The sequence below is a fragment of the Trachypithecus francoisi genome, unplaced genomic scaffold (assembly GCF_009764315.1).
Source record: "Trachypithecus francoisi isolate TF-2019V2 unplaced genomic scaffold, Tfra_2.0 Lachesis_group14, whole genome shotgun sequence".
Classification (NCBI taxonomy): Eukaryota; Metazoa; Chordata; class Mammalia; order Primates; family Cercopithecidae; genus Trachypithecus; species Trachypithecus francoisi.
Genome location: NW_022681459.1, coordinates 49611748 through 49628702, shown reverse-complemented (window position 1 = coordinate 49628702; position 16955 = coordinate 49611748). Strand labels below are relative to the sequence as shown.

The 16955-nt window shown below is 54.0% G+C and overlaps 1 protein-coding gene across 2 annotated transcripts; it reads left to right on the top strand.

Moving 5' to 3' along the window:
- Nucleotides 1-791: 791 nt before the first annotated feature.
- On the top strand, nucleotides 792-16609 carry PES1 (pescadillo ribosomal biogenesis factor 1). 2 transcript variants are annotated; one of them, XM_033233253.1, is made up of 15 exons: nucleotides 792-921; nucleotides 3467-3546; nucleotides 4599-4752; nucleotides 5677-5786; nucleotides 8753-8924; nucleotides 9012-9101; nucleotides 11807-11923; nucleotides 12042-12116; nucleotides 12349-12438; nucleotides 12752-12879; nucleotides 13272-13397; nucleotides 13516-13700; nucleotides 14148-14311; nucleotides 14449-14610; nucleotides 16101-16609. In XM_033233253.1, exons 1-15 carry the CDS (start codon nucleotides 898-900, stop codon nucleotides 16182-16184), a joined length of 1761 nt encoding a protein of 586 aa, XP_033089144.1. In that variant the 5' UTR covers nucleotides 792-897; the 3' UTR covers nucleotides 16185-16609. The 2 variants fall into 2 exon arrangements, with proteins under 2 accessions (XP_033089144.1, XP_033089143.1); XM_033233252.1 differs by having other exon boundaries at nucleotides 12749-12879.
- Nucleotides 16610-16955: the final 346 nt, after the last annotated feature.

The following is a 16955-nucleotide window of genomic DNA, read 5'->3' as shown; positions in this document are numbered from 1 at the left end:
CCACCTCCTGGGTTCAAGCCATTCTTCTGCCTCGGCCTCCTGAGTAGCTGGGACTACAGGCGCGCACCACCACGCCCAGCTAATTTTTGTATTTTTAGTAGAGACGGGGGTTTCACCATATTGGCCAGGCTGGCCTCGAACTCCTGACCTCGTGATCCGCCCGCCTTGGCCTCCCAAAGTGCTGGGATTACAGGCAAGAGCCACCGCTCCCAGCTTTGAATGTACATTTTAAATATACCACGAGTCCACCACTAAGGCTCAGAAAATATAAGTGGCCTCTCGGGTCTCTACACCTCCGCGAGAAAAAATGTCTTCTTTTCTTCTATTTTATCCGCATAACAGTGAATGAACCAAAGAGAACCCGAAGGCGGTGGGAACCCAGCGCAGTCTCACCCGGCCCCACGGGAGCAGCTTCTCAGCAGAGGCAGCCAAATTCTAACGAAGATTAGCAACCGTTACCTTGACAACGCAATCCCATCACGCAACACGGAATGTGGCGCCCCTCTGCATCCCAGAAGGCACCGCGCTGTCTCTAAGCCTTCCGCCCCTCTCCTTCCCAGCATGCAACGCGGTCACAGGCAATGACTCGTTATCAGGGTGATTACAGGAATGCCTGTATATCCACGTTTGTTTTAACACTTAAAGTGTTTGTAACCATTATGAGCGGGAAAGATCTGGAAAGAGTGGTCTCAGTGATTTTTTTTCAGACTATAGTTTTAAATCTCGAGGAGGAAATCCCCATCTTTCCCTGGACTTTTACAGGCACCTCATTGGGCAGGCCGCGCAAACCGACAGCGTGGGGGTGGGGAGGGTCCTCGGGGTCCTTGGCAGGGCATGTGCGGGAGGAAGTGGAGCTGTTTGTAGGCGCTGCCCTAGTCGGCTCCTCAACGTGGAGCGATGGGAGGCCTTGAGAAAAAGAAGGTGAGTGGGAAAGACGGTGGGAACTCCCGAGGGGTGGGATCCGGGGGCGGCAGAGCATGGGGTCGGCTCTTTTCCCGAGCTCCATCTCTCATGGGAGACTGGAAAGACGGGATCAACGCGGCAGTAGTCAAGCTGCGAGAAGGGGTCCGAGGATGGGCAAGGATGGCAGTACTCGTTTAGTGAAATCCGAGAACGAACTCTAGAGTTCTTTTTGTGGAGAGGGCTGTGAGAGAGAGTTGAACTTACCAAGCGTAGGTTCATTCCAAAAGCAGGCCGAGCCGTGGGACCACTATTTATCGAAAGGGTGATAAACATTACGTAGAGTTCACCGTTACTGCCCGTCACATTATTTGGTTAATGTTGTCTTGGAAGTTCTCTTCGAGGCATAACATTTCGACTGAAATGGGAAAGATCAGAACGTCTTGGATGGGTTGTGGGGCATGGTAGTGCTTAGCGAGCAAGCCTGACAAGGGAAACCAAATGCCGAGATCAGTAGGCAGGAAAGGCTTGCTGTGTGTAAGGAGTTGGAAGGACATCAGGATGTAAACCAAGAAAAGAATGGCATCTGATAAGATTGGAGGACAAGTACTGTATCGTGCAAGGCCTGTAAGCTTGGGTTTTATTCTAAGTGCAGTAGGAATAGTGTAGAGCTTGAATTTTATTCTGTGTGCAGTAGGAATCGAAGGAGTAACACGATTAGAGTTTTTCAGGGAGTTCTTGTGGCTGTATGGAGAATCGGCTCAGTGACATGAAAAGACTGGGAAGGGAATGGGAATGAGGAATATATAGTTGGCTTAAGCGTTTCTTTCAGAGTGGATGTTTCTATTGCCAGTATTTTTAACCCAACACACTACATTGAGTATCCAGTGCTAGCCCCATCGTAACTGCAAAGATACAAGATGGGAAACCTGCCCTTGAGTTGCAGATGTAGATATGTAACAAAATCGTTACAGTTTTTAAAAGCTGGGTTTCAGAGCCAGAATCAACAAAGATGATTCTTTGTTGTGGAAAGGATTGTCTTGTGTGTAGTAGGATATTTGGCGACATCCCTGATCCTCCACCTATTGGATGCCAGTAGCACCCAGCAACCAAAAATGTCTCCAAACATTGCTGAATTGTCCTCCTCCCAGCACATACCCAGGGAGTACCCCATTGAGAACTATTTGTTCCCTTAACATTTATAAGGATAAGCATGGTGTCAGAGGTAAGTGTGGCATAAGGCAATGGAAAACGCTGTAAATGAAAACTCAACTTCTTAAGGCAGTCTGAAACTCATCTTTATACCTCCAGGACTTAGCATGGGCTTGATACCCAATAGACAATTAACACATGTGTAAAGGAAAGAACGAATGAAGGGTATGTTTCTTGACTATGATGTTATTAGTAAATGTACCCCTGGGAGACTAACAGGTTTGTCTCTTTAGAGCTGAACCTAGCCAAAGAGGCCCCTGCTGTCTTAGCCCAGAGGAAGATCTTGTTTGGAAAAGACATGCTTGTTAGCTTGCAAGGTATTTGTTACAGTGCACTGCTTATCTCTATCTAGGGATGCAGAAGTGTGAGGGATGCAGAAGTGTGAGGGATACAGAAATGTGGGTGTGAGGCAGCGTCTCAGCACCACAGGCATCCAGATGGTTACACAAGACAGTATGCTTCTTGGGGGCAGGTAGAGACCAGGCTTTTGTCTTTATTGCCTTCATAGCATCTAGCTTAGTGCTTTGACCATGATAGAGGACATGTTATTGTCTGTTGAATGAATGAATGAGGAAGGGGAGAAGCTGTGTGGCTTAGAGCATGCTTTTTCAGCCAGGGTAGTACCACCCTCAAGGGAACAAAATTGGTTGAGGGGCAGTATCTTAGCTAACACAGTGGTTGTGGCCCCCCAAGGACCACATTACATAAACAGACCTGCAGTATATCTCTGGTATTAACATTTTATGAGGCGTAGGGAAGAAAGGGTGATGGGTGAGGGAGGAAGGGGGTGTCTGATAAGTCTCCTGGTAGTGGTGAAGAGATTATAATGAGGAAGAAAAGGAGGGAAAAAGATTAGGAACACTGGCTTAGCTGTTAGGCATTCAGGCAGTAGACTCAGACCTGAGTTTGAATCCCAGCCCCAACTCTTAAAAAGCTGTGTGCTTTTTAAGAGTTGTATAGGTTATTTTACGAGCCCGTTTTCTCCTATGTGAAATGGGGGTTCTGACGGCACCTACATCACAGGGTTATGGGAATTAAATGAAATGTGTGAAAATCACTAATTGTAATGGCCAACATTTAGAGCTAGTGCTAAGCACTTGGCACAGCACCCTATCCATAGCAGCCTCGCAGCCCTCAGCATCGTGTATGTGTTCCCTGTGCTGACAGCGGCAAGGACGGTACAGGAGAACTCATCCAGGCAGGTCAGCTCCTTCCCTGCAGTGTTTCCTCTCCTTGATTTGTCTCAGCCACTTACCCAGAGTGATAGTTGCCTGTGGAACTAGGCATGCCCAGAGTTTGATGTCGGTCACTACAATCATTGCTAACGGAGAATTGCTTTTTTTTCCTCTCCCAGTATGAACGAGGCTCGGCCACCAACTACATCACCCGTAACAAAGCCCGGAAGAAACTCCAGCTGAGCTTGGCTGACTTTAGGTGAGCTTGGAGAGAAGGGGAATATAGAGGGACCGTGGGAAGCCCGGGCAGTGAATTGCACATTGAAAACTCAGCTGTATCCCTGTCTTACCTGAGTTGCCATACCCATTCTGGAATTCTGATATTCCTTCTCTTTCTCACCTTTCCTTTCTTTAGTGAGTTGTGTTTGCTAGGTATGGTCCAAGGGAAAATGGAGGAGAACTGAACTGGATCATCAGGATGGGCTAGCTGGGCTGGGCTGGGTCCCTGCCATCCATCCCCTCCCGTCTGACAGAAGAGACCCCTGATCCTGCACCTAGGGGTTCTCCTTCCTCACAGAGTCAAAATCAGGCTTCACTATGGCCTGTGGGCCCTGGCCTCTGTGGCTCACCTGGCCCATGTTTTTGCTTTTGTTTTTTTTTTTCTTCCAGAGACAGAGTCCTTGTTGGCCAGGCTGGAGTGCATTGGCATGATCTCAGCTCACTGCAACCTCCGCCCCCGGGTTCAAGCGATTCTCCTGCCTCAGCCTCCCTAGTAGCTAGGATTACAGGTGCCGGCGACCATGCCTGGCTAATGTTTGTATTTTTTTTAGTAGAGACAGGGTTTCATCATGTTGGCCAGGCTGATCTCCAATTCATGACCTCAGGTATCTGCCTGCCTCAGCCTTCCAAAATGCTGGGATTATAGATGTGAGCCATCACGCCTGGCCACCTGGTCCACTTTTATTTTTATTCCTTCAAACACCAGCTCTTTCCAGCCTTCCGGACTTTGTCCCTCTTTTTAGGAGCTTCTCTGCTTGTTAGGATGCTTCTCTCCTTGTTAGGATGCTTCTCTCCTTTTTGTGGCTGAAATGCTGATATCTCAGCAAGGCCTTTCTTAACTCCCCTAGAGACTCTCAAGTCTGCGTTTTTGTTTTATGACTGTGATTGTGAGACTCGTGTACTAGGATGTGAGCTCTCTAAGGGCAGGGACCCCATGTTCCCTGTTTACCGTTGTTTTCCAGGCCCAGCTGTGGCCAGTGCTCCCCACCTTTACCCACATAACTGGCATAACAAATGGCCTCTGCCTTCTAGGCGACTGTGCATACTGAAGGGCATTTATCCCCATGAACCCAAACACAAGAAGAAGGTTAACAAGGGTTCTACAGCAGCCCGAACGTTTTACCTTATCAAAGACATCAGGTTTCTCCTCCATGAACCCATCGTCAACAAGTTCCGGGAATACAAGGTGAGGTCTGGGCTCTAGGGTCTGTCAGGTTCTCCTTGCAGCTCTGTCGCCCACTAACTAACTGTGACCTTGGGCAGATTGCCTACCCTCTCTGGGTAAGCGTATACAGAGGGCAGCGTGAGCCTCAACAGAAGTACTTGGAGGGAAGAGGTCGTTTAGTTTTAGGACCTGGCCCCAAAACAGGCTCCGTTGCATTTTTCTGGGTGGCTCAGTGCCACACACAGATCCACAGCTTGTTTCATGGTGATATAGTCTGGTGTTGGGAACAGAGGCCAGCCTTTCTCATCCTGTCAGTGGCAGTTCACTTGGCTTGTGTTGTCAGTTGAAAAATGGAGCTGCGGCTGGGCGCGGTGGCTCAAGCCTGTCATCCCAGCACTTTGGGAGGCCGAGGCGGGTGGATCACGAGATCAGGAGATCGAGACCCTCCTGGCTAACACGGTGAAACCCCGTCTCTACTAAAAATACAAAAAACTAGCCGGGCGAGGTGGCGGGCGCCTGTAGTCCCAGCTACTCGGAGGCTAAGGCAGGAGAATGGCGGGAACCCGGGAGGCGGAGCTTGCAGTGAGCCGAGATCGCGCCACTGCACTCCAGCCTGGGCGACACAGCGAGACTCAGTCTCAAAAAAAAAAAGAAAAATGGAGCTGCTTTGCTCTGCCATCCTCCCATGTAAACATGTGGAGTTGGGACATCTGTGCATTGTCAAAAAGGGTGCCTGGTCTAGCTCTGCTGGTTGTCACACCAGGCTTGGTGCTCCTTGGAGTTAGCTCTTTTGCACATCCTGGGCAGAGGGGACGGTGACATAGGCACACAGCCATGGCCAGCTTCAAGGGGCATGAGAGTCCTTCTGCCCTGTGTTTCCATCTTCCATAGAAGTTGTCCAGGAGTCCTGAGCCTCAGCATTAGTGGTCTTTTCCTTTCTTTCAGGTGTTTGTCCGGAAGCTCCGGAAGGCCTATGGGAAGAGCGAGTGGAACACTGTAGAGCGTCTAAAGGACAATAAGCCCAACTACAAACTTGACCACATCATCAAGGAACGGTGAGCCAGGCTGTCCTCAGGACACTGCAGTTTCTTCATTTACTGCTGGTCTCTGCCCTAGCACTAGGGATTCAGTAGAGAACAAGACTAAGACCCAGCTCGAAGAGCTTGCATCTCTTTTTTTTTTGAGGCGGAGTCTCGCTCTGTCGCCCGGACTGGAGTGCAGTGGCCGGATCTCAGCTCACTGCAAGCTCCGCCTCCCGGGTTTACGCCATTCTCCTGCCTCAGCCTCCCGAGTAGCTGGGACTACAGGCGCCCGCCACCTCGCCCGGCTAGTTTTTGTATTTTTAGTAGAGACGGGGTTTCACCGTGTTAGCCAGGATGGTCTCGATCTCCTGACCTCGTGATCCGCCCGTCTCGGCCTCCCAAAGTGCTGGAATTACAGGCTTGAGCCACCGCGCCCGGCTGCTTGCATCTCTTTGAAGGACACAGACCAAAAACCAAGCTAGCAAATTCCTAGAATGATTACTAAGTCTGTAGTTACAGGGCTGTCAGACGGGGCTGTGAGGGGAGACGTCTGAGCCAGCCAGCGGAAGCACAGTCCAAGCAGAGGCCGTGGCAAGTGCAAAGGCCCTGTGGTGGAAGAGCCCCACCGCTCCGTGGCTGCACGGCAGGTGCCTGGTGAGACCTGGGAAGCACGGCTAGACACTTCTGGTCTGAACTGTTCCTTGCCCAGCCTTCTCAGACATCCCCCTCATTCATTGGCTAAATCAGCAAATTTTGTTTTGTGTGTTTTTTGAGAAAGTCTTGCTCTGTTGCCCAGCCTGGAGTGCAGCGGGGGCATCTCGGCTCACTGCAACCTGCACCTCCCAGGTTCAAACAATTCTCCCGCCTCAGCCTCCTGAGTAGCTGGGATTATAGGCATCACCACCACGCCTGGCTTATTTTTGTGTTTTTAGTAGAGACTGGGTTTCACCATGTTGGCCAGGCTGACCTTACATGATCTACCCACCTCGGCCTCTCAAAATGCTGGGATTACAGGTGTGAGTCATCACATCCAGCCTAAATCAGCAATTCTTAATCAGGGGTGATCTTGCTTTTCCAGTGGGCCTTTGGCAATGTCTGGAGACTCTTGGTTCTCATAACTTGGATGGATGTGCTATTGGTGTCAAGTGGAGAGAGGCCAGTGATGCCGCTAAATGCGCTATAGTAGTCCCCTACAACATAGTATAGTCTGACCCCGAATGTCAGTAGTGGTAAAGTTCAGAAGCCCTGGGCTGGTGAATGTCTGTCATCTTTGGGGGCTGATGGCCCAGGAACACTGAGCTCCAGGATGGCTCGGGTTGGCTTCATCCATCCTGGCTGTGGGCTGTCACAGGAAGATCCCTGGCCTAGGAGCTAGACAGCCGGTGTTCCCATCGCAACTGTGTGGCACATGCGCTGGGTGGCCAGAGGATATTTCTTAACCCGAGTAGGTCCCCATCTCCATAAGAGATGATGGTAGTTCCTGTCCTGCCTGTGACACACAGTGTTTGGTGAAATAAACGAAAGAAAGCCACACACGAAAAGCAAGTGTCTGGATTCCTACACACACACCAAGTGTGACGGTGTGGTTGTGGTGATCTCATTCTACACCATCCCCAGCTCCTTAGCTAAAGCCAGAGCTTAAGAAAGAAAAGCAGTTGGCCCGGAAATGCCGGTGCTGTTTCTACAGAAAGCCTGGGTTCTTGGTTTTGTCTGTGAGGTGGAGAGTTCGGAAACGATAAGGCACCAGAGGGGGCCAATTGAGGCTGCCACCTCTGCACCAAGAAACCAGACCGCTGTCCTGCTGCCTCCTGAGAGGTCTCTGCGGGCCTTTCTTCCATCTTGGCATGAGTTTGAAGACCTGGCAGACTTCTGACTCGTAGCAGTGAGTGATGCCATCTGGAGCTGGAAGGACCTTGGCAGTGTCTGGTCTCATGGATTTTGGAGTCTTTCTTGAAATAGCAGAACCCATTCTCTCTCTCTCTTTTTTTTTTTTTTTAACTGCACCCCTCCCGCCGCCCCGCCCAACCTCCAGCCAGAACCCATACTTCAAAAGGAAGCTGCTTCTCCTTGAAGACTGGGCACTTAGAAAAAAGAAAATAGAAAAAGTAACAAAAATGATTTTTAAAAAGGTCGCTTCCTGGAAGGCAGTTTGGATGCCAGCGTCTCTGGCAGCTGCTCTGGCTGCGGGAGAGAAGCTTGAAGCTCTATCTGTCCACTTGGGCCCAAGGCGTTTCTAGGGAGCTGCAAGAGCCCAGTTGTAAATGAAGAGTCTGGGTCACAGCTCGGACCAGGACTGGAATCCAGGTGTCGTTGCTAGTGGTTCCGTGTCTTCTCTGTGACCCATGCCTCTGCCCCTCAACAGGGCAGCCACACAGTGCCCGAGGTGGCAGCTCCTTGTTGGCTTTGTCATTTACCACAAGATTCCCCGGAACACATTCTGCTCTGGCTCTTCCTGGACCCAATTCCCTGGGTCTTATTGGTTCTGCCAACTAGACAGGTCCAAGGGGTGAGAGGCATGGAAGATAGAGCCTACACTGGCGACCAGTGGCCAGGCCCAGGCATAAGTGCTGCCACCCCGCTCCCTTCTCCACTAGGGCAGCTTCGGTTTCCCATTTTCCATCTTGGACCTCTCTAGAGTGTCCGTGCAGTAAAGGTTCACCTTCATTCAAAGCCAGTCATGGAGGCCCTGACTCCATCTACCTTCATGCACCACAAAATACGTACATGGGTCAAGGCTGGGTCTTTGGTGAGCAGGGGGTGTCTTGAGGACCCCCATCAGGACTTCTCTGGTCCTCAGAGCCTAGTGGGCACGTCCTGGTTAAGTGGTTCCTCCCAAGGACTGTGGTCAGCTGTGGGGAGGCTGCTCCTGCCAGGTCAGGAGGTGGCAGTGATGAGGCCTGGCTTGAGGAATGGGGCATCTGGGGTGGGGTAAGGAGATCAGGGCCCCCCTTGGCACCCAGGCTGAACAGGCCCCACATGCTGCCCCACTGGCCATGCAGGTACCCCACATTCATCGATGCCCTGCGGGACCTGGACGATGCCCTCTCCATGTGCTTCCTCTTTTCCACCTTCCCACGGACTGGCAAGTGCCACGTGCAGACCATTCAGCTGTGCCGCCGGCTCACTGTGGAGTTCATGCACTACATTATTGCCGCCCGTGCCCTGCGCAAGGTGAGCCTGGGACCATCCCGCGGGCACCCCGCCCCACGCCCTCTCCTGCCCCCCATGGTCTTCACCCGGCTGTCTCCTCTCCCCCAGGTCTTCCTGTCCATCAAAGGTATTTACTACCAGGCCGAGGTGCTGGGGCAGCCCATCGTGTGGATCACTCCCTATGCCTTCTCCCATGACGTGAGTGTGCCTGTTGGGAGGGGAGGGGCTTGTGCTGCCTCCTAGACAGATACGGGTGTGGAGGAAGGGGGATTTTGCTGTTCATGGAGTCTAGCAAGTGCTGGGTTCCCAACTGTTGACGATGGGTGAGGCGGGGCAGAACAAGGTGGGTTCGGAATGTGCCACACAGCATCCTCATTAAGAGTGGGAGCCTAAGCTAGCCCCGTGGCAGCACCTGGCAGCTTCGTGCCCTTGGACGTGTTCCTTTCACCTCTCTGTGCCGCAGTTAACAGCATCTGTGCCCTTAACAGTGCCTGGTGCTTGGCCTTTTAGGGGCCGAGTGAACAGCGAGAACAGCTGCCAGGGTCATACCCAGCCTGCATGCCCAGCACCACATGGGGACAGTGGCAGAGCCCTGCCCTCAAACCTACTGGGGCCCTTGTCCCTGCTTTGCTGCCGACAGCTGCCAGCCCTTGGCCAAGTGGCCTTGCCTCCCTCCTCTGCTTCCCCCTTCCCGCCTGTCTGCCCCACAGGACTTGAGGACTGGGAGAGAAGGGGAACGGTGAGCACAGGAGACGCACTTAGCGTGTGGCACTGTTTCCTATACATACTGTTTTCTCTTTTAAAATAGAGATAGGGTCTCGCTACATTGCTCAGACTGGTCTTGAACTCCTGAGCTCAAGCAGTCCTTTCATCTCAGCCTCCCAAAGTGCTAGGATTATAGGCGTGAGCCGCAGAGCCCAGCCTTTTTCTTTATCTGTTTGAAATCCTGGGAATTGTTGGCAGGGATACACTGAGAGAAACCCTGGTTTTGCCCCCTCGTGGAGGCATCATTAGCTTCTAGTGCCCCCCAGGTGGTGGGGCCGAGCTCTCCTGCCTCCCTGTGCTGGTGGCCTGCATTTAGCCCGCCTTGCTTAATCATTCAGTGGGAACTGGTGCCTTCAGTGGAGAGCAGCCGCTGCCGGTCCAGTTAGCACAGTGGCTCTGCTGTCCAGATTATCAGGGGCTCCAGGGGGAGCTGGGGCTCTAGGCGCTCTGGACTGTTCCTTACAATCCCTTGTGGGTGGGGTTGCAAGGGCTGGAACCTACCCTGACTGGCTGCCTGGTGGTGAGGCTGTGGCCTGTTTGCCGGTGAGAGGCAGGCTTGGCCCTCAGCAGTCCCTGTTCCCACCCCCCGTGGGGCACGCATGGGTGGCCCTTCCTCCTTCCCCTCCACAGCCCTCTCTCCTCCTCCTTCCTTCCTGCCTTCCTCTTGGGCCTTCCTTCTCTCTGACTTCCTGCCCCCATGCTGCTCAGACTGCTCTTTGTGTGTCTTCCCTGCTGGTGAATAGGGCCCTGGGGCGGGCTGGCCTCCACACAGCTGGCCCTGGGGGAAGGGAGCCAGCCACCCATTCCCCTTTCCTCCCTGGCCAGTTCACAGCCGTTGCTTCCTCTCAGCGGATGGGGAGGACTGGCACTAGGTCGTAGCGGAGCCCAGTTGTGCCCCTCCTGTGAGCAGCCAGGGTTGGGTTCATAGCTGTGGAAGTCAGGCTGGTTGTAGGGGCAGGGTCTCCCTGCTCAGTGCTGGGCTGTGGGAAATGTGGTTGGTCCCCAGATGTGCCTGTCAGGGGCCCTTACAGATTCTCATGGAAGGATGGAGGTGTGAGTGGGGGGACAGGCAGGACTTCCCTTGGGCCTGTGTGCTCTCACAGCACAGGTCACTGTCTGGCAGCAGAATAGCAGAACAGCTGAGAGTCATGGGCACACCTGGCACCCATGGTGATCACTACTGATTTTCATGTTGCTCGGAACATCCTGCCGCGTCCCGGGAGCCAGCTGGGCTGGCTTGGCCTCCATGGTTTTAGGGGGCAGAACCGCTCAAGAGTTGCGGTGCTTCTCTCTGGGCCTCAGTTCTTTGCCCTGTTTTGCCCTATTAACTGCTTCAGGGCGAAGATGAGCCTTCTGTGTCCCCTGCTGCTGGGATGACAGCTCTTTGCCTTTGCCCTGAGCAGTAAGTAGTTTGTCTGCTGGCCATTTCCCAAGAGCTGCCTGGGGGCTGAGGCAGGCCAGCTGCCAGCCTACCCTGGCCCCTCGGGTCATGGCTCTGGACCTGGCTTGGGCCCAAGGAGGGGTCACTCAATTCTGAGTGTCCACCCCGAGGTTCAGAGGTGGGACTCTGTGGGCGGCCTGAGCCCCATGCATCCCCTGCCCCCGCTGAGCCCGGCCTTCCCAAGGCACCTTAGTCAGCTAAGGTTTTGCCAGCCCTTCTGGGCTAGGGACAGCGCCGGGACCACCGCCCTCCTGGTGCTTACACGCTAGCCCAGCAGCAGACATGCAGCAAAGATTGTGGGCTAGGTGATGCAGAAGGCAGGAGCTCCGGCCAGGTCAGAAAGTGGTCTCTCCGAGTCTGAGCTAGACCTGAAGGAAGTGGGAGAACTGGCGCAGGGAGGGGAGGACCAGCCAGTCCTGGGAGCAGTGGGGACCAGGGTCCCTTTTCTCACTCTTTTATGGGGGTCTGGCACTGACTTCCAGGATGGCTCTAACTCTTGGGACCCCTATCCAGAGCCTCACTTGTGTCCAGAACGCCTCTGGGTGGGAAGATCCGTGCCACCCCTTCCCTAGGTCAGTGCCTTCTTGAGGAGCTTGGGGTCCTCGGGTAGGTCAGACGCCCTCCACTCTGGTTGTCTGTCCCTCCTTTGCCCCCATCCCTGCGCCCACACTGCTCATGCACCTCTTGTGTTCCTCAGCACCCGACAGACGTGGACTACAGGGTCATGGCCACCTTCACCGAGTTCTACACCACACTGTTGGGCTTCGTCAACTTCCGCCTCTACCAGTTGCTCAACCTGCACTATCCCCCGAAGGTAGGACGCTAGCCCAGTGCCTTCTGCTCGAGGTGCAGGGGCCACAGCCCTTCTCTGTCCACACAGAGGGTAGGGGCTGTGGCTGTCCTCTGCCCCTGACCTTCCCCTTGCCTACTAGCTCGAGGGGCAGGCCCAAGCAGAGGCAAAGGCCAGTGAGGGCACCTACGCGTTGGACTCCGAGAGCTCTATGGAGGTGAGAGGCTCCGGGAGCGTCACCTGACGTCTCCCGAGGGCGTGGTCTCTGTCCCCAACACCTCTAGGGGTCTGGTTCAGGGTGGGGGTGGTTGTGGCTAGGTGGGTGGTCTCGGCCTGCCCTTGGAACCCACACCTGCTGATGCCCAGGACTGTCACTGCTGGCCCTCCCCACCCTGGCCCCATGCCCGCATGAGGTCCCCCACTGCAGGCAGCCCCCTTCTCTCCTGTAGAAACTGGCAGCCCTTAGTGCCAGCCTGGCCCGTGTGGTGGTGCCTGCCACAGAGGAGGAGGCCGAGGTGGATGAGTTTCCCACCGATGGGGTGAGCACTGCACTGCCTTCTGGCAGGAGGACTGGGAGGGGTTGTGTGGGGGGGTTCCCAGCTTAGGGACATTTGCATCATATAAATTAGTTGTTAAGACAGTCAAAGCAACTGAGCAGAAGAACGGGCTGAATTGTCATCAGAGTTTACATAGGAGGCAACAGAGTTCAGGAGTGGGGCCTTGGAGTTTCCTTTGAAGGCAGGATCCAGGATCTAGAAGGAAGCTGGAGTGGGCGTTAATCTCCAGCCTTGGCCCTCCAGTGGAAGTGGGCAGCCCTGGTGGTGCGAAGCCTGGCCTCTTTTTCAACAGGAGATGTCAGCGCAGGAGGAAGACCGCAGGAAGGAGCTGGAGGCACAGGAAAAGCACAAGAAGCTTTTTGAAGGCCTGAAGTTCTTCCTGAACCGAGAGGTGCCCCGTGAGGCCCTGGCCTTCATCATCAGGTAGGGAGGCTCAAGCGCCCTCTGACAGCACTGGTTCGGCCATGCTCTGGTCTGGGTCCTGCCCTGGTGTCCATCAGTAACATTGGGATGGTGTCAGTTTCTACTTCTTACGAAAGAGTGTGTGGAAAGTGCTCGGCACTGCACTGAGCATATAGGAAGCACTCAGCAGGGGGCAGGACTACCGTCATTTTATTACCAGCTTAGCACAGAAGGATGAGCAGTGGGCAGATCTCTGCTGAGCCAGGTTTGGAGGATCCTGGGGTGAGGAGGGGGTAACTGTGTCCTAAGAGGGTGAGTTTTTGGACTGGGTGGCCAGCAGATCCCAGGGAACTGAGTCCCAGGACAGGCAGCTCATGTCTGTGTACCTGTGTGGGCTCTCCCTGTCCCTGTAGGAGTTTTGGAGGGGAAGTGTCCTGGGACAAGTCTTTGTGCATCGGGGCCACCTATGACGTCACAGACTCCCGCATCACCCACCAGATTGTCGACCGGCCTGGGCAGCAGACCTCAGTCATTGGCAGGTAGGCCCCCAAGGGTCCTTATCTGGATTTCTGCGTGTCCCATCTCAAAGGCCCTGCGATGCAGCAGGACCCTGAGTTGCACTCTGCGACTTTGTTTTTGTCTGCCACTCTGCACCAGGTGCTACGTGCAGCCCCAGTGGGTGTTTGACTCGGTGAACGCCAGGCTCCTCCTCCCCGTGGCAGAGTACTTCCCTGGGGTGCAGCTGCCCCCACACCTTTCACCCTTTGTGACCGAGAGGGAAGGAGATTACGTCCCACCTGAGAAACTGAAGCTGCTGGCTCTGCAGCGGGGAGAGGACCCAGGTGAGCAGGATGGGACTGGGCTGGCCTTGGCCCCTGGGCCCACACTGGCTGTTTCCCTTGGCTGCCAAGGTGGAAAGCTCCAGGGAATAGGCAGTAGGAGCAGAAAGCCCTTTGAAGCCACCTGTGGAGTAAGGCTTAGGAGAAGGGACATCTGCCTCCTGGGGTCAGGTGTTACTTGACGTTCAGGATAACTGAGCAGAAGAACGTGCTGCGTTGTCATCAGAGTTTACATTGGAGGCAACAGAGCTCAGGACTAGGGGCCCTGGAATTTCCTCTGATGGCAGCTGGGCTGTGGGGAGGTGCCAGAGAGGGCCACAATTGGGACAGCCCTGAACTGCCCATGGCTAAAGACAGCAGGGTCAGAGAGGATGGGGCCTGGGCCTGTTGTTATCCTGCCAAAGAGACAGCAGGTCCCCACAGCATTCAGAGGTCATTGGCTGTCTCTAGGAAACCTGAATGAGTCAGAAGAGGGGGAAGAAGAGGACGACGACAACGAAGGTGATGGTGATGAAGAGGGAAAAGAGGAGGAGGAGGAAGATGCAGAGACTGGTTCAGAAAAGGAGGAAGAGGCCCGGCTGGCAGCCCTGGAGGAGCAGAGAATGGAGGGGAAGGTAGGGGGAGCTGCACTGCGGAGCTCAGCCTGGGAAGCAGCCCTGCTTGGTGCCTGCCCTGGCCTAGAAGGGCAGGAGCCAGAGACTATTCAGGTCAGGGGAACCTGCCCCCACAAGCACCCTCCTTGTGTCCCTAGAAGCCCAGGGTGATGGCAGGCACCTTGAAACTGGAGGATAAGCAGCGGCTGGCCCAGGAGGAGGAGAGTGAGGCCAAGCGCCTGGCCATTATGATGATGAAGAAGCGGGAGAAGTACCTGTACCAGAAGATCATGTTTGGCAAGAGGCGAAAAATCCGAGAGGTGAGTTCCTGCCACCCAGTTGAGACCCAGGTGTGGCTACCAGACCCAACTGCACAGGTGAACGTATGTGGCCTGGGGCCTTCCTCTAGGCAGACTGAGGCTCTCCTAGCCTTTTCCTGAGGTTGCCTGCCTGGCCCAGCCTAGCCTTTGGGGCCCCTGACCCAGGCCAGTGTAGGCATCTTGGTACTGCCAGCTCCAGCCCAGGCTTTCCTTAGGGCTTCTGTCCCACCCTGCATCCAGCTTCCTGAGTCTGCTGGGGTCTGCAAGCAGAGCCTTCCTGGTGCACTCAGGGACTGGGGGGGGCTTTTGTTAAACTTCTGTTTTGTATTTTCTTGTTCATAAAGCCATATATGCTAATTAAAAATACAAACTCATGCACCCCAGAACCCTGCGATGAGTGATGCAGAAGTGGCTTACAGCCCTGCCCTTGGAGTAGAGCAGCCTGTAGTAACAGCCCCCAGGTTTCTCTTGTGCCCATAATGACCCGTCTTTGGGAGGTCATGCTATAGATTGTTTTGAGGTATAATTTGTTTTTTGAGACAGAGTCTTCCTCGTCACCCAGGCTAGAGTGCAGTGGAGCATTGGGATTAGAGGCATGAGCCACTGTGCCCAGCCTGAGGTGTAATTTTCATTTAACCGTAATATGGACTTCTCATCCAATACCTGGCCTGTCCCCTGTGGTGGGATTAAATTGTTCTCCAGTTTCAGTCATGCTCAGAAAACATCCCTGAGCATGTGTCTGCCCTCCTCTGAATGATTCTGCAGGCTAAATTCTTAGAAGCATAATTATTGCAGTTTTGAAATCGTTATTGTCAAATGGGGCTCGGCGTAGTGGCTCACGCCTGTAATCCCAGCACTCTGGGATACCAAGACAGAAGGATCACTTCAGGCCAGGAGTTCAAGACCAGCCTTGGCAACATATTGAGACCCTGTCTCTACCAAAAAAAAAGAGGCTACGCATGGTGGTGCACACCAGTAGTCAATCCCAGCTACTCTGGAGGCTGAAGTGGGAGGATTGTTTGAGCCTAGTAGTTTGAGGCTGCAGTGAGCTATAATCATGCCACTGCGCTCCAGGCTGCGTAACAGAGAAAGACCCTGTCTCTTTAAAAAAAATTTAAAATATATTGTCAGGTGACCCAAGAAAGAAGGTTCTTCCTGTTGTACCCCTTTCTACCAGCTCCTGGTGAAGGTGCCAGTGGTGTCTGCTTTCCAGGTGGAGTAGGGAAATGGGACAGTTGCCAAGGCTCCTTCCAGCTCTGGGAGTTTAGGATTCTCTTATCTCGAGGTTTGTGGGCGCGTGAAATAATGTCGTTAAAGCAAGGCTAGGGCATGTTTTCTCACCGTGAAGTGGGTCAGGTAGATCTTTTTCCTATGGGAATTTGTGACCGTTTCTGGAAGCTCTGCTTTTAAGGGATATAGCTTTGAGTTCAGTGCCCCACACCCTCCCCTCTCCACACATCTCAGCCTGACCTTCGCCTTCCCCTTCACAGGCCAACAAGCTGGCGGAGAAGCGGAAAGCCCACGATGAGGCGATGAGGTCTGAGAAGAAGGCCAAGAAAGCAAGGCCGGAGTGAGTGCCTGTGGCCCCTCACAGGGCTGAGGCCAGCCCCTAGCAGCTGGATGTGGCAGAGGCAGGCCAGAGGACCTAAGTGTGATGGACCAGAGTCGCTTCTCTTCTCCTCCTCCTTTCTCCAGCCAGCCCTGACCCCTCATGTTCTCTGGCTGGGCTAGTGGGCAGCCCAGGCCTCCCTTGGATGGAGCTGCCCTGCTGGTGCCTAGGCAGAGAAGAGGCATCTGTGCCCAGCCTGATTCTCTCCTTCCAGGAGCCAGTGACATGAGGTGCAGGGGCCCACCCAGCCCCCTGCCTACTGCCCCCACTCATCCTGGCTTTCCACGGCCCCCTCCCACACAGTTGGACCCGTGATTCTCAGGGTGCTCTGATGGGGTGAGGGTGGGGGGGGCATTTTTATTAAATGACTGGACTTTTGCGCCAATTGCATTCCGTGTCCACGAGCCTTCCTAGGGTTGGAGGAGGCCCACCTAGCACTCTACTGCAGGCTGGGCCAGCCCTGGGCACCTCTTAGAGCTCTCTGGACCAGGTCCAGGGATGCCAGAAGGTAGGCACAGAGGTTCTGGGTCTGGGCTTCACAGCCTGTCTGGCCTTGGTTCACATTCTAACCCAGGCACTTTCCCTCTGCACTTGCTTCCTCGTGTGTCAGTTACCAGTAGAAATTCTGTTCTTTGAAAGGGATGTGTTGAGGGTTCTGTGATAACTTTATAGGCTCAGACCTTACAGACTCAGTAATGTCAGGTGTGTAGTAAGTACTTGGTAAACACCAACTGAT